The sequence below is a fragment of the Dermacentor andersoni genome, chromosome 2 (assembly GCF_023375885.2).
Source record: "Dermacentor andersoni chromosome 2, qqDerAnde1_hic_scaffold, whole genome shotgun sequence".
In the NCBI taxonomy this organism is placed as follows: domain Eukaryota; kingdom Metazoa; phylum Arthropoda; class Arachnida; order Ixodida; family Ixodidae; genus Dermacentor; species Dermacentor andersoni.
In genome coordinates, this window is record NC_092815.1 from 23,394,995 (window position 1) to 23,411,464 (window position 16,470).

Below are 16,470 nucleotides of genomic sequence, written 5' to 3' on the forward strand. Positions count from 1 at the left end.
ATAGTGACTTTCATAATCGAATGACGGGACAGTGAAGATCCTGACTCCCCCGTATCGAGGACGAAATATCGCGAAAGAGTGAAGCGCGAAAAAAAGGTTGAACGAAAGTAATGCACAGCTCCTTTGTATTGCCACGGCTTGTCATACTTCCCGTAGTATTGTGCTAGATTTTACGTCACTCGCCTTTCAGCTTGCGCGTCGCTTTTCGGATTGACAGCGCGTCATAAGTGACTTTCACATTACCAAGCAGACTGTGCCACGGCAAAGAACCGTGCAGTCGTTTCTAGTCGCATTTGCTGGCACTTTCCACCTGGTAACAGCTATCTTCACTTCGTTTAGAACAGCGCTGGGCAAAGATACTTTGTAATTGTATCATGATACGATAAAAGATACTCGGGCAACAAGTATTTAGATACAGATACTGCCGCAGTTAATATATCCGATAGGACCTTTTTCCAATTGTATCTTGAGATACTTCGATACCTTCGCAAATTTCTTATTATATATATATTAATCTAGCAGCAAACGCATATGCACAAAAATGTTTGCTTGGAAATTTCTTAGCTCCGACCAATCTTGTTTGATTTGAATGAAATGTAGTATCTCAAAATTTTTGTCTTTCTTGCTCAAAGTATAGTATTTTCATTCTGAAACAACATACTTGGGTTGCTTTAGCTTCCTAACATGAAATACCTTTATACGCTGCACTGTCAGCGGTTCTTGCTTGTCGCTTTTGTAATTGAAGGGAGTCGCCGCTCTGCTTGCCGACCATCTAGCGTGTCGCCATCTAAATACAAGAACGTCATTAAGAAGCATCTGCACGATGGCGCAAATACCTCTGTGGAGTTTTACCTTGTCCGTAAACGTATTATCGTTTACGCATGTAACGTAGTCCAAAAAATTGCTTTTGGTGCTTGCGAGCAACAATCACGTACACAATATAGCCGCCTTATGCACGGTCTCCCGGAAGCAGCGCCATTCACGCTTTGGTTCACAACAGCCAAACTTACATCCACGAGATCCTTCAAATCGCTGACGTGTGAGAGCCACTAGACGCAAGGCAACCCCATTCCTCCATTCTTCAGACTTCACAACAGAGCACCACGCACGAGAACCTCGTTAACGACCACTATAGCGGCATCAGAATTCGCGAGAAAGAAGCCGCATGCATTGGCGTACGTAGCACAGTACGGTGGCTACGAGCAAGTGTCATAGCACTGACGCAACTAAAAACAAACAAACAAAAATCAAGAAAACAAAAGGTTGGCGGCGCGCTTGTTTTTGTCGAGACGGCGCGAGCGTGGCCACTTGACTTTGCTCCACCAATAAGGACCGCGCAGTCCTCATCCGGACAGGCCGCCATTGGAATATAAACCTGGCAACGTTTAACGCTAGAACGTTATCTAGTGAGGCGAGTCTAGCAGTGCTATTGGAGGAATTAGAGGGCAGTAAATGGGATATAATAGGGCTCAGTGAAGTTAGGAGGCCAAAAGAAGCATATACAGTGCTAAAAAGCGGGCACGTCCTGTGCTACCGGGGCTTAGCGGAGAGACGAGAACTAGGAGTCGGATTCCTGATTAATAAGGAAATAGCTGGTAACATACAGGAATTCTATAGCATTAACGAGAGGGTGGCAGGTCTTGTTGTGAAACTTAATAAGAGGTACAAAATGAAGGTTATACAGGTCTACGCCCCTACATCCAGTCATGATGACCAGGAAGTCGAAAGCTTCTATGAAGACGTGGAATCGGCGATGGGTAAAGTCAAAACAAAATACAGTATAGTGATGGGCGACTTCAATGCCAAGGTAGGCAAGAAGCAGACTGGAGACAAGGCAGTGGGGGAATATGGCATAGGCACTAGGAATAGCAGGGGAGAGTTATTAGTAGAGATTGCGGAACAGAATAATATGCGGATAAGGAATACCTTCTTCCGCAAGCGAGATAGCCGAAAATGGATGTGGAGGAGCCCGAATGGCGAGACTAGAAATGAAATAGACCTCATACTCTGCGCTAACCCTGGCATCATACAAGATGTGGACGTGCTCAGCAAGGTGCGCTGCAGTGACCATAGGATGGTAAGAACTCGAATTAGCCTAGACCTGAGGAGGGAACGGAAGCAACTGGTACATAAGAAGTCGATCAATGAGTTAGCGGTAAGAGGGAAAATAGAGGAATTCCAGATCAAGCTACAGAACAGGTATTCGGCTTTGACTCAGAAAGAGGACCTTAGTGTTGAAGCAATGAACGACAATCTTGTGGGCATCATTAAGGAGTGTGCAATAGAAGTCGGTGGTAACTCCGTTAGACAAAATACCAGTAAGCTATCGCAGGAGACGAAAGATCTGATCAAGAAACGCCAATGTATGAAAGCCTCTAACCCTACAGCTAGAATAGAACTGGCAGAACTTTCGAAGTTAATCAACAAGCGTAAGACAGCTGACACAAGGAAGTATAACATGCATAGAATTGAACATGCTCTCAGGAACGGAGGAAGCCTAAAAGCAGTGAAGAAGAAACTAGGTATTGGCAAGAATCAGATGTATGCGTTAAGAGACAAAGCCGGCAATATCATTACTAATATGGATGAGATAGTTCAAGTGGCTGAGGAGTTCTATAGAGATTTATACAGTACCAGTGGCACCCACGACGATCATGGAAGAGAGAATAGTCTAGAGGAATTCGAAATCCCACAGGTAACACCGGAAGAAGTAAAGAAAGCCTTGGGAGCTATGCAAAGGGGGAAGGCAGCTGGGGAGGATCAGGTAACAGCAGATTTGTTGAAGGATGGTGGGCAGATTGTTCTAGAGAAACTGGCCACCCTGTATACGCAATGCCTCAGGACTTCGAGCGTACCGCAATCTTGGAAAAACGCTAACATAATCCTAATCCATAAGAAAGGGGACGCCAAAGACTTGAAAAATTATAGACCGATCAGTTTACTGTCCGTTGCCTACAAAGTATTTACTAAGGTAATTGCAAATAGAATCAGGAACACCTTAGACTTCCGTCAACCAAAGGACCAGGCAGGATTCCGTAAAGGCTATTCAACAATAGACCATATTCACACTATCAATCAGGTGATAGAAAATGTGCGGAATATAACCAACCTTTATATATAGCTTTCATTGATTACGAGAAAGCGTGTGATACAGTCGAAACCTCAGCAGTCATGGAGGCATTGCGGAATCAGGGTGTAGACGAGCCGTATGTAAAAATACTGAAAGATATCTATAGCGGCTCCACAGCCACCGTAGTCCTTCATAAAGAAAGCAACAAAATCCCAATAAAGAAAGGCGTCAGGCAGGGAGATACGATCTCTCCGATGCTATTCACAGCGTGTTTACAGGAGGTATTCAGAGACCTGGATTGGGAAGAATTGGGGATAAGAGTTAATGGAGAATACCTTAGTAACTTGCGATTCGCTGATGATATTGCCTTGCTTAGTAACTCAGGGGACCAACTGCAATGCATGCTCACTGACCTGGAGAGGCAAAGCCGAAGGGTGGGTCTAAAAATGAATCTGCAGAAAACTAAAGTAATGTTTAACAGTCTCGGAAGGGAACAGCAGTTTACAATAGGTAGTGAGGCACTGGAAGTGGTAAGGGAATACATCTACTTAGGACAGGTAGTGACTGCGGATCCGGATCATGAGGCTGAAATAATCAGAAGAATAAGAATGGGCTGGGGTGCGTTTGGCAGGCATTCTCAGATCATGAACAGCAGGTTGCCATTATCCCTCAAGAGAAAAGTTTATAACAGCTGTGTCTTACCAGTACTCACGTACGGGGCAGAAACCTGGAGGCTTACGAAAAGGGTTCTACTTAAATTGAGGACGACGCAACGAGCTATGGAAAGAAGAATGATAGGTGTAACGTTAAGGGATAAGAAAAGAGCAGATTGGGTGAGGGAACAAACGCGAGTTAATGATATCTTAGTTGAAATCAAGAAAAAGAAATGGGCATGGGCAGGACACGTAATGAGGAGGGAAGATAACCGATGGTCATTAAGAGTTACGGAATGGATTCCAAGGGAAGGAAAGCGTAGTAGAGGGCGGCAGAAAGTTAGGTGGGCGGATGAGATTAAGAAGTTTGCAGGGACAACATGGCCACAATTAGTACATGACCGGGGTAGTTGGAGAAGTATGGGAGAGGCCTTTGCCCTGCAGTGGGCATAACCAGGCTGATGATGATGATGATGATGATGATGATGAGTCCTCATCGCCTGCCCTCGCTGTAGGGCTCTAGCCGTGAAGTTAGAAGAATGTCGCTGCCTTTAGTTTTATTCAGGTGACCTAGTGGCAGCAGTATCAACTTGAGAAGCGGAGTTCAGCCAACGTTTATAGTTTCGCACGGGGATGTTGCAATATCAGTATCTTGTATCTCAAGAAACACGATACATTCTTTCATGTATATTGGAAATAGAGATACTGATACATGTCTTGCCACATGTATCATGATGCTGGTACAAGATACCCAAAGAGTATCTAAGATAGTATCTAAGATAAATGTATCTTCGATACTGCCCAGCACTGATTTAGAGGCGTCCGAAATATCAGCGACCTTAAATTATTAGAATTGCAGACATTCTATAAGCCACAGATGGTTGACGAAATTACTTTTCCATGAGCGCATCTGCCTCCTTTAAACTTGTCACAAGTAAACGTTGACCAGTAGGTAGCAGTAACTACACTGTTGCTCGTTCCGTTAGCTCTGTCTTGCTAGAATATATTTTATTTTATTACCCTCAAGCGCATACGCATTACAGAGGGTAGTGGTACATAACCTAGAGAGAAAAATTAACAAACTCGATCAAGATTAATGAAACAAAAGGCAATACAGGAAGCCAACTACAATAGAAAAATAAAGAGTGAATTCATGTTAAAGTAGAAGCAAATGATAAAGCGAATAAACTGTGATAAGCAACAATTCTACTCAGTAGCTCAAACAGCAATCACAAGCGGAGCAACATATATAGAAAACACAGCGCACTGAAAACCTGACAACTGTCTGCAAAATTTTTTTTTAAGAACGTCAGTGATCAGCATCAAGATATCGCACGAGAGGTGAACGAAATGAGTCGTGATCTGGTATTGATGCGACGCCGGGCGGAAGGCGATTCCACTCTGTCGATGTACGAGGTAGAAAAGAATGAAAGAGGGCATTGGTTTTAGAACTGATGACGTTTGCTTTGTAACTATTGTTGTTGCGGGATGAGCGGTAAAATGATTGCGAAATAAAAGCATGCTTCAATTCGTCACGGTGATAAATTTTGTGAAGAAGGCTAAGGCGAGATACTTTCCTACGAAGCTCAAGAGACGGCAATGACAGCTTTAGTTTCATTGAAGTTATGCTGCTAGTACGGTGTAATTGGAAAGAATGAAGCGCGCCGAAATATTCTGGACCATCTCGAGTGAGGATGTTAAGTTCGTGAAACCGGGGTCCCAAATCGCAGAGGCATATTCTAATTTTGAACGTAATAATGTGTTGTGCATAGTCAGTTTAGCTGAAACAGGTGCTTTAGAAAAGTTTCGGCGCAGGTAACCAAGCATGCGATAACTGTTGTTAATTATATAATCGATATGATGCTTCCAGCTAAGATAATTGGTTATATGCACACCTAAGTATTTGTAAGAGGTAACGGGATCTAAAGAAATACTAATTAGTTCATAGTAAGCAGGAGTAGTGAGATTAGTGCGCGATATTCGCATAACTTTATATTTTTTTAACATTTAAATCCATCGTCCATGTATTACACCATTTAGCTATAATATTAAGGTCAATTTGTAAAGCAGAAACATCGGTAGGGTCAGCTATTTTGCGATAAATAACGCAGTCGTCGGCGAATAAGTGGATAGGGGAAGTCACGCAGTTAGGAAGGTCATTGATAAAAACCAAGAGGAGAAGAGGGCCCTGTGGCACACCTGATGCGACAGATGTTTACGATGAATCGTTGCCGTTAGTGAACACGTACTGCGACCGTCCCTTAAGAAAAGATTCTATCCAGCTGAGAAGACTTAGGTTTATATTGAGGCACCTGAGTTTAAGAAGAAGGCGATGATTAATTCTGTCAAATACTTTAGAGAAATCCAGAAAGATTGTCGATAACGACTGTCGATAAGAGTAAGCATGGAATGAGTAAAACTCCACAACTGAGTCTCGCAAGAGTACGACTTCCTAAAACCATACTGTGCCAAAATAAACAAAAGAGTTCGAATCAAGGAAGCTAGCAAGGTGTGCGTAGATTACATGTTCAAGAATTTTGCAAGGTATGCTGCTAAAAGAAATGGGGCGATAATTAAGGGGTGATTGCTTAATACCTGACTGATGAAGTGGAATCACCTTCGCCTGCTTCCAATACTCGGGAAGAATACCAGTGTTTAATTATTGTTTAAATATTTCAGTAAGAAAAATAGAGGAATATATCTTTGTTTCTTTATATTACCCAAAGCAACCACGGACTGATTTTCAACTTAATGATTCGTCCGAAATCATTGTATTTTCGGATTCTTTATGCAGCTGTACAGCTGTACACCACATATGTCTGGAAAGTTCGCGAACTTTGCGAATGTAACTTGTTTGCGTTTGCTTAGAAACTTTACTGTCTCAAGACATGTTTACAGAAGCGACGCTCCATTTGGAATGATGCGCAGGTTCGCGGGCCCATAATGAGGTCAGTGGATCTAGAACAGCAGCTCTGAGAGCGTATTTCAGTCTAGATAGAATGTCCCACGGAGCTAATTACAGGCAATGTGACGGTTAATGAACAAGTGGCGTCCATTTCTTGGCTTTAATCTTATTAGCTACTAAGTGGCGGCGGATGTGCTAAAATTATGGGGCTTTACGTGCCATAAAGGAGCTTTTCAAAAACCCCCAAACCACACTGCTTTTCAAGGAAAAGCCAACATCTGCAGGTATATTAATGCAAAAGCATGTTCCCCATTCCGCGAAGATCCGTCGTAGTCGGCGGCGTGACCGAATGATGGTACCAAAAATGGCCGAAGGTGCAAACAGTAAAACATGTAAAAAAATTCACCGACGATTACGATGGTACCTGATGCGAAATTTGAGCGCAGCTCTATACATGTTTTCATTTCTCGATATATTGGTTGGCGCGGTCAATCTGTATCGTGCGGTACGTTACAAACGGAGCGAAATGTGGTGCGACTGCTTCACTATTCTAGAGATCGCGAGAGGCAGGGCGTGGATGACGCGTGGACGCGATTCAAAGCAGCTGCCGCAGACACACCTCCCAGATGGCGCGCGCTACTCTGGCGTCATCTCGTAGCCATCGTCGCTGCACGCTTTTCTTCTCACGTTTTCGCCATACCCTTCTCCGCTTTCTGCCTCATAGTACCGCTGCACCTTCCTCCTCCGCTTTCCTCCTCTCGTCTTTCATCCCCCCCCCCCCCCCTGCGCTCCGCGTTCGCTCTTTCATCTTTCGCTGTGCTCGTTCGCTCGGTTACGCCGACGCTCGCCGCAGTAACGGGGTCCTAAGATCTGCACCTAAAATGGTCAGATTGACGTCACATCTCAGGGATGTTCCTCTAAACAAAGTAAACTAATGCCTTTAAAAAGAAAATTTGGTACATTTCGGTCTGGGTGGGACTCGAGCCCGTTCCTCCGTGGTGCGAGACAAGCACGTTTCCCCGACGCGACGGTGGCTCCGCGGTTCTGGTCGAGTTAAGGTGGGAATAGTGCTTGCGTCATTGCGCACATGAGGGCGCAGTGACGCACGCACTGACGCAATGAGTGTATGAAATAAAAAAGCATTGATGTCCAATGGAACGCCGCTGAACGGTAGGCTAAGAAAACTGCAATAATGCGACTGACGTGGGCTTTCTCAAGCGGACCTAGTACAAACAAGTGAAGATACAGTCAAACGCCTTTGTAACGAATTCGACTGACAGAGTGTGCGACTGCGGCCACCTTTATTGCATCGAGGTTCACAGCATGCTCAGGGGCGAAACGCATGGAGCTACGCAAAGTAAAGCTGCAGATCATCGATGGCTGCTATCGCCTCTCCTGCCGTGAAAATTCGTGGTTCGTTTACAGCACCTTCATCACTGTCACCTTCGTGGACATTAGCGCCCTTTCCACCCTGGCATGCGTTGAAGGCGTGTTCGGTCCTCAGTTACGATTGCATCATCACGCCGTCATTAAGCGTGACGTGTTCTCCAGCCGTCGCACCTGCTGATGCGTTACAACAAGCAGCGCTCGAGTTGAGTATGAGTTATTCCTGAAGCACTGCAGCATGAGTACTTCTGACATCGGCACGCTCGTCAAGTGCGTAGCTGCATAATATATATATATATATATATATAGCACTGCCGTTAGCGATAGCGCAGAGCGCACCTCGGTGACGTCTCGTGGAGAGCAGTGCCAGCACCACTATACGTGGCGTTCGTTATGAAGCAACAAATCAGCCGCCGGTGACACCAGATTACTTCGTTGTACAGGCAAATTCGTTGTAGTGGTCGTCGTTGTAGAGGCGTTCGCAATAAATATGAAACATAGGAATTCAGCCAGGACGCAATTAATCCTTCATTGCAAGGTCATTTCTCTGTAGAGACGTTCGTTAAATTATGGGGTTTTACGTGCCAAGCCCACTTTCTTATTATGAGGCACGCCGTAGTGGAGGACTCCGGAAATTTGGACCACCTGGGGTTCTTTAACGTGCACCTAAATCTAAGTACACGGGTGTTTTCGCATTTCGCCCCCATCGAAATGCGACCGCCGTGGTCGGGATTCGATCCCGCCACCTCGTGCTCAGCAGCCCAACACCATAGCCACTGAGCAACCACGGCGGGTCGTAGAGACGTTCGTTGTAAATACGTTCAACGGTGCATTGAAATGCTTTGCTGCCGATAGCACACGAGACATGCCGCTTGTTTATCTTTTCTAAATTCAACCAGGCTACACATCCGAGACATTTCCAGCGCTTGGCGTAAAAAGAAAAACACCTCAGAACAGAGAAAGAAACGATAGCACAGGAAGGGCGCTAGTCTTCACTTTATTTTATGCCCTGTAAAATAAACCTTAAATGTCACGCGGAAACATACTTAAATGCTGAAGGCACGGCGCATGCATGGGACCACTTATCAACAACATGTAGCACGCAACCAACCGTTGATATGGACAGTCATAGTTTTGTTGTTCGAGATGCGCAATGGACGCAGTGCTTACACAATTGTCAGGCCCCTTGTTCATGCAACTTGCGTCAATAGCGTTCCGGGCCCCCCTTTATTTCTTTTATGTATTTTTGACCTCCTGAATGATATAGACGTTTCGATCAGGTTCTTTGCATATGACTGTGTTGTATACAATAAAGTAGAAACAGTAGCTGACCAGGAAAAATTAGATGGAAACTTGCCGAAGATAAAGGAATGGTGTTATGAATGGCAAATTGAGCTAAATCCACTAAATACCATAGTTATGACAGTCTCTCGAAAGAAAATCCTTTAAACTACTCTTACAACAGCGATAATTATAAACTTAAAAGAGTTGAGCAGCATAAGTACCTTGGCTTGATTTTCTCAAAAGATCTTCGCTGGAACGATTACACAGATTATGTGTGTTTTAAGGCCAGCAAGTCGCTCAGGTGACTCAGGCGTAATTTTCCCTTTGCGACACAAGAAACAAAATGTTTAGCGTATAAAACACTAATTAGGCCAGTAATTGAATATGTAAAGGTTGTCTGGGATCCTTTCTCTGTTACAAACTTATCAAACATCGAAAAAATCCAGCGTCTAGCAGTCAGATTTATATTCAATAAAAACCGGCGGTCGAACTCCCCTTCTCAACTGTGTGTACTTGCAGGAGTACCTACATTACAGGCTAGGACTAAATACAATAGGTTGAAATATCTATATCTTATTATTCATCATCATGTCCATATAAAATATGCGGACTATTTCGAAATTCTTCACAGTGGGCCCTCTAGGCACCGCCATTCAAGGTTTATTTGTACTCCTGCCGTTCGGACTAACTATCTTAAGTATAGATTCTTCCCAAGAGCTATCGACGAATGGAATTCTCTGTCTGAAGAAGCCGTCTCATCGTCATCAGCTGATTCATTCATAAAACACATAACCGACATACTGATTTGTTACTGCTAATAGAAGTTTTTTTTCCCTATATGTGGCTTGGTGCGTTTCTTTGCTAACAATTTGATTATGTGTTATTTGGTGCTATTAATTTGTCACTTCATTTGTTAGATTTGAATGCAAAATACCTGATGTCATTGTTTTCCAGAATGCTAACTATTATACATTTCTATTCCTCTCCTGTAATAGCCCTGTGTAAGAGCTGACAGTATCTGTAAATAAATAAGTGTACCAATCTGCGTTTCTCTTATTATAGTTTCCTAAAACACGTGTACTGTGAAATAAAAGTGTACGTTCGAATCCTTGTTTTTACAGTTGTATGCCAGATTAAATTTTGCCACTTTTAACTGAGCAGGAAACTGAGAAGTTCGCGAACTTTCCAGACAGACAACGTATATAGTCTGACGATTTATGTCTCAGCTACGACGCGCGTTGGTGACATTAAGATGGCGTTGCTTCATTCGCAACGGCTTCTCGATATGGAGCCCCGAGAAACGCGTGGCAGCGAAGGAATCTCGAATAAGCGACACACGCGACGCAGGACCTGGTGGAGACAATGCGAATGACGCTGGTGGGGCCCAGCTGCCGTGAGCGGTTGTCGAGTGCCTTAGACGCGGTGGTGGAGCGCACGCAGGACTTCACCGACTCGGCCTACACGTCGCACGAGCACCGGGAGAAGATCCTCCTGCTTTGCGACAGGGCCAAGCTTGAGCTCAACCAGCTCCTCAGGATCGGCGTCAGCCTGGTAGTGTACACGATGCCTGCATCTCTCGTGGCCCCACACGTTCTCGTCTACGGGCCAGAAGCGTTGGTTAACTGTGCATCGCACCTATCCTCTCACTCGACGCTTGCAGGATCAGGCAGGTTGTACGTCTCCCAACGAGGACCTCGAAAACGCCATCGAGCAGACGCTAAGGGCGACGGCAGACCTCAAGCAGCAGGTACGTACACTCCGCGCACAGGTGTGTTCTCTCGTACTGCATACAACCACTTGTTTTTTTGTCGTGGTACAGCTTCGCGACACGGCACTGGACCACGCGGACGAGCTGTTCAAAACGATGGACGAAGGCGAACTGCTCAACCGGCTGAAGAACGCCTCGCTCGCCGGGGATCACGCCAGGCTCGAGGAGTACGCGGACAAATTCGCCGAGCACGCCGAACACGTCCAGGAGGTGAGCGCTTCCCGCAGCCCCTCATCCGCCGTCTACTCTGAACTTGGGCGCACGTCACCGAGTTTTATTCTGGCAGTGTTCGCGAATGTGCTCATACTCTGTGGATGTTTTTCGGAGAAAGAGCGCTTTTGACTTTCTGACCAATATTTGTCTGCTTTCTTAATTTTTATAGGCACCGTGAAATTTCACTTACGCACGTGCAACAATTTTGCTAGTCGAGACTCCTTTATCTGTGCTACAGGAACTGTACTCAACCAGTCGGTAACGAAACAAGACATGGCTGCGTGTTCCAGAGGAGGGGGGCTATGATCCTTTTGTGAAGGATCATCAGTGGTGCTCTGGCGGATCCATCATGAGCATTTTTAGCAAGGAGGTTCTGTGTGAACAATGTCGTTGCTACCCGAGTCCGTTTACGCAGCCGCCTCACCTCGGGTGCATTTCCTGCTGCAGGTGTGTCGGCTTCTCTATCACGTGGCGAGCACGGAGGCCCTCCAGGTGACCGCCAAAAACACGGATGCATGTATCAAGGTCTACGGCTCCCAGGTGAGTACACGTCCTTGGCCATCATGGCCATCAAACCTGTCTTGCACTCTAGATCTGTGGTGCTGACAGGCACGTACGCAGGATCTTTATTCGGAAGGGGGGGGGGGGGGGGGGAGGGGTAACCCAAGGTAACTTTTCTATGCAAATGAGGGAGAGGGTACTTATAACGTGTATCTCACAGGTACGCCTGTGAGATGCACCTCTTCTTTACTTGGCAAACAAAGAACCACATCAAATTGACTCGTGCATGGAAGATGCGCAGGAAGAACCTTGCCAAGAACAAGCTAACCAGAAAAAAGTGCAAAATAAAGATTTCTAGTAGCGTTCTGTGAATGATCTCTGGAAGAATTATAGCGAAATGTATATTTGCGGAACAACCGCATTTCTTTTGGATCCCTCCTTTACTGCTCTACCAAATGCCAAAACCGACTCGTGTTGTTATTTGGGAAGTTGCGTAACGATGCCTGGTCACCAGTCCCGTACAACCGCGTAGAGCGCAGGACGCTCCGGTTCTAGACGTACTGCGCCCACCACGGAAGGTTAGAAAAACACACCCATTAGCACAGCAGGGAAGTGGCAACGTCAGGCGGCTCGACTGATAACTGTAGAAGAGTCATTCAAAACACACGGAATTATTCTCCACTTCCGGCAGCGTTTTCTTTACTTCCTTTTTAAATAAAAAGATGTTGATCCATAAATATTTTCACAAACAATTTTCGCTTTTCCTACCTGTTTGCCTGTTGCCTTGGCTTTCTCCCTTAGCAGATCGCTTAATTTCTCATCTCCTTGCGACTCTAGTTTCCAGTTGCCAATTTTGCACGAAAAGTGCTCTACAATTAGGGAAAACAAGACCATGTAAGGGGTGACAGTCATATTGCTTATGGGTTGAACGGTTATTCCAGGGCCTGATGATGGACGCTGTTTCGTAATATACTATTTTCCACCTTATCCAACCCATATCGCGGATATATGGTTCTGAAATCTGCCAGCGTCGCGGAGAGCCATTACTCAAGAAAATAATGAAGCAAAAGGAAAAGTTAAAAGCAACTGGCGCTTTCTCTGGCCGCAACTCGTTCCATGAGCATACACACCAGCTCACTATTAAACGAGTTTCTTTCCTAGCCCCTGGATCAGTCTAAACAAAGAAGGTTGGACTAAAGAAGCAGCAGCGATGCGTGTGATCGTTGAATAGATGGTGACATAAAATTGTGTTGGGCATTATAAATAAATTAAAATATTTTAATTGAAAAAATAAACTACGCCCTGCCTGCTGCAATAGATGGTGACAGCTGAATTCATCTTGAGTTAATCGCGCGGGCACCGCGCGATTAACTCACTTAGTTAATCTTACAATTAAAGTTAAAGTTAAACTCACAATTAATGTCACTTAGTTTCGGGGGGGGGGGGGCTGCCCCCCCCCCTGGGTACGTGCCTGGGTGCTGACAAATGCAAAACCACACTGTTCGTATATGCGACTAGTTTCACATGCGAACCAGAACTGCATGCGCTGTACAGTTCATCGCAAAACGTTTTACCCAGAGCACAAAGGCTCTGCATTTTGCCCGAGACATGCTCGAGGTGCACGGTTCTGTGTGGTTATGTGTAAAGTGGGAACTGTTTCAACCGCGTGTGCCCTATCCACCTTTGAGCCCGACGCCAAAACATGTCTGAGAATGTTGTATAATTTTTTTACCTAGCCGCGTTGCGATCCTTGGTAACACGAATGACAGAGCGAATTTTCATGAAGCGCCTTTCGACACACGGGCGCCCGTTGCAAAAACTCGCACAGAGCACGTCGCCCTGTAGCTGGTACGTGCAATCGACGCAGGTGGTGAGCGCCTGCCAGACCCTGAGCACGCACCCAGTCAGCAAGATCGCCAAGGAGAACGTCGAGGTGTTCATGGAGGTGTGGCAGTCGCTGGTCAACGACGTGGCCTCGATATCGCGAGAGGCCAGCCAGCAGTGCCGGCCGCCGGTGCAGGGCCCTGACAGCGCACGATCCGTCTACATGTCGCTGCCAAGGCCCGGGGTAAGCGGCCTCCGCACGCAAATAAGCTTTCTTTCGTTCAACAATTTAGCATTTTGGATGCATTAATAAAGCAGACACGAGCCAGAGACGCTGCATACCGTGATCACCAAACGTGATCAACGTGAACAAAGAAATGAACAGATCGCTGAGCTGTCTAGATGCGCGCGGAAGCGCGCCAACAGTTCAAATATATATATATATATATATATATATATATGTGCGTGTGCGTGTGTGTGTGCGTGTGTGTGTGTGTGTGTGTGTGTGTGTGTGTGTGTGTGTGTGTGTGTGTGTGTGTGTGTGTGTGTGTGTGTGTGTGTGTGTGTGTGTGTGTGTGTGTCTGTAAGCCAATAGGAGCGCTTCCTGTGCGCACGCGACAGCAGCAAGGAACCACGGCGCTTTTCTTTTTCTTTCTTTCTTCTTCTTTTTTGATCGCATCCTTTGTTTCTATTTCAGCACGGCGAAATACGGCGCAGAGGCTATCTGAAGCTCCCGTCTCTTCTCTTTACGATGGTATCACTATGGCGGCCTTATAGAACGGTATCAAGATGGCGTTGCGCCAACGGAAAGCCGCGTGATTCGAAGTGTGTGCGATGGCACCTCCCGGAGCCAGATTTTCTGACCGATCTTTGTCGACAGAACACTAGAAAAGTGCGATTTTCTCAGCTTCTACTTCATATTTATTTCTAATTATTAGTACGCGTACACCACGTAATAATTATAAATATTTCTGAGGTCTTACGTGCCAAAACCACAACTTGATTATGAGGCACGCCGTAGTGAGCGACCTTTTTTGACGCGCACCCAGTGCACGGCACACGGGCGTTTCTGCATTTCGCCCCCATCGAATTGCGGCCGCCGCGGCCCGGATTCGATCCCGCGTCCTCGGAATTACCTAGTCGCGCAACGCCTTAGAGACGTACAAAGGCGCAACAAAATGTTCACAGGCTTTCCTGCGTTTTATTTTTTGTTTATAACATAGTATTTTTTATTACAACGATAGAGTGATGTATTGCGAGTGGTTCCCGGTAGTCTCAAAGCGCTTTAAGCAGAAATAGTCTTATGCTAACCTAGACAAACACAACTTTTGCATTAGAAAGTGGTAACGACATTTATTTGCAAGAAAATAATGTAAATCATGCATGCTTGACGATCGCGAAACGGGATAGATCGTTGCAATGAGATTCATTTGCAAGAAAATAGTGTAAAGCATGCGTGTTATGGTGTTGGGCTGCTAAGCACGAGGTCGCGGGATAGAATCCCGACCACGGCGGCCCCATTTCGATGGGGTCGAAATGCGAGAACACCCGTGTACTTAGATTTAGGTGCACGTGAAAGAACCCCAGATGGTCCAAATTTCCGGAGTCCTCCACTACGGTGTGCCTCATAATCAGAAAGCGGTTTTGGCACGTAAAACCCCATAATTTAATTTTAATTACATTTTTAATTGAAAGCATGCGTGCTTGACGATTGCGAAACGTGATATATCGTATAGTGCAACTAACGTTCGACATAAACTGCGTGTCAGTGAAATGGTTAATTTTTCTTGTCAGAAACAAAATTATATATGCAACTCCACGAGACCAGAATTATGAGCGAAAAATTGAAGCTTCTGTTCAACTACAATGCGCATTATAGTCGACGCGAAATTTTGCAAATGAGCACTGCGATCGTGCTTTATTTACAAATCGCGTAGACTCATTTACTCGCTCGGCGCGATGTTTTATGACTCTGGCTGCGAGAGCTGTGGTTATATAAAAAAGAAAATGTTGTAATGAAAAAATTAGTTCTGCGATTTTACGTGCCAAAACCACGATATGATTATTAGGCACGCTGTAGTGGACGATTGCGGATTGATTTTGACCCCCTGGGATTATTTAACGTGTACCTAAATCCAAGTATACACGACCGTTTTTGCATTTCGTCCCCATCGAAATGTGGTCGCCGCGGCCGCATTCAAGTCGGCGACCTCGAGCTTAGCGGCGCAGCGCCATAGCTACTGGGCTAACACATTAGGTGGTTATGAGGAAGATACATTCAATATATATATATATATATATATATATATATATATATATATATATATATATATATATATATATATATAAATGGGATTCCTGTTACTGTAGAAGCTAAATACTGCGTTTTGTAGTTATGAGCCTTTTTTTTTTCGTAATGTAAGTTGTTTCAGCGTGTTCTTTTTAATGTTTTTTTTTGTTTCCTATGAATATGCTTTGCATTGTTGTTAATAGTGCTGTTCGTCTTATTTGCTGTACATGTCACTTGTTGATCTTGATTATGTGCATTTCTGTATGCTGTACAATCGCCATAGTGTACTTCTGGAAGGCCGAAGCTAGTCAAGCTGCTTCTCGGCTCTTTCTCTCAGCCTCACTCATATCCATGATGAAAAATAAAGGAACTATTATAATCTATAACGCATATTGTCCTCCTAATGCCACCATTTATAAAACTAACGCTAGAAAAAAAATGCAGGTAGTAATTGGAGAGCGTCGTGCTACGTGAGCACGCAGTCAGAACGCGAGCAAACGCATTAAAATGGAGCGTAGCAGACGGCAAAGGCGAGCTCCCCGGCTGACGTCACCGGAGCGCCGTTCGCAGCGCCGT

The 16,470-nt window shown here is 45.2% G+C and overlaps 1 protein-coding gene across 3 annotated transcripts in view; it reads left to right on the forward strand.

Annotated features, from left to right (window-relative positions):
- Positions 1–16,470, forward strand: part of alpha-Catr (alpha-catenin related) — a 192,611-nt gene that overhangs the window by 120,192 nt on the left and 55,949 nt on the right. For all 3 annotated transcript variants that reach the window (XM_055077414.2, XM_055077415.2, XM_055077413.2), the window contains exons 6-10: positions 10,646–10,849; positions 10,959–11,045; positions 11,118–11,276; positions 11,727–11,819; positions 13,648–13,848. In XM_055077414.2, the coding sequence (XP_054933389.1) occupies positions 10,646–10,849; positions 10,959–11,045; positions 11,118–11,276; positions 11,727–11,819; positions 13,648–13,848 (744 nt within the window). The remainder of the gene's footprint in view (positions 1–10,645; positions 10,850–10,958; positions 11,046–11,117; positions 11,277–11,726; positions 11,820–13,647; positions 13,849–16,470) is intronic.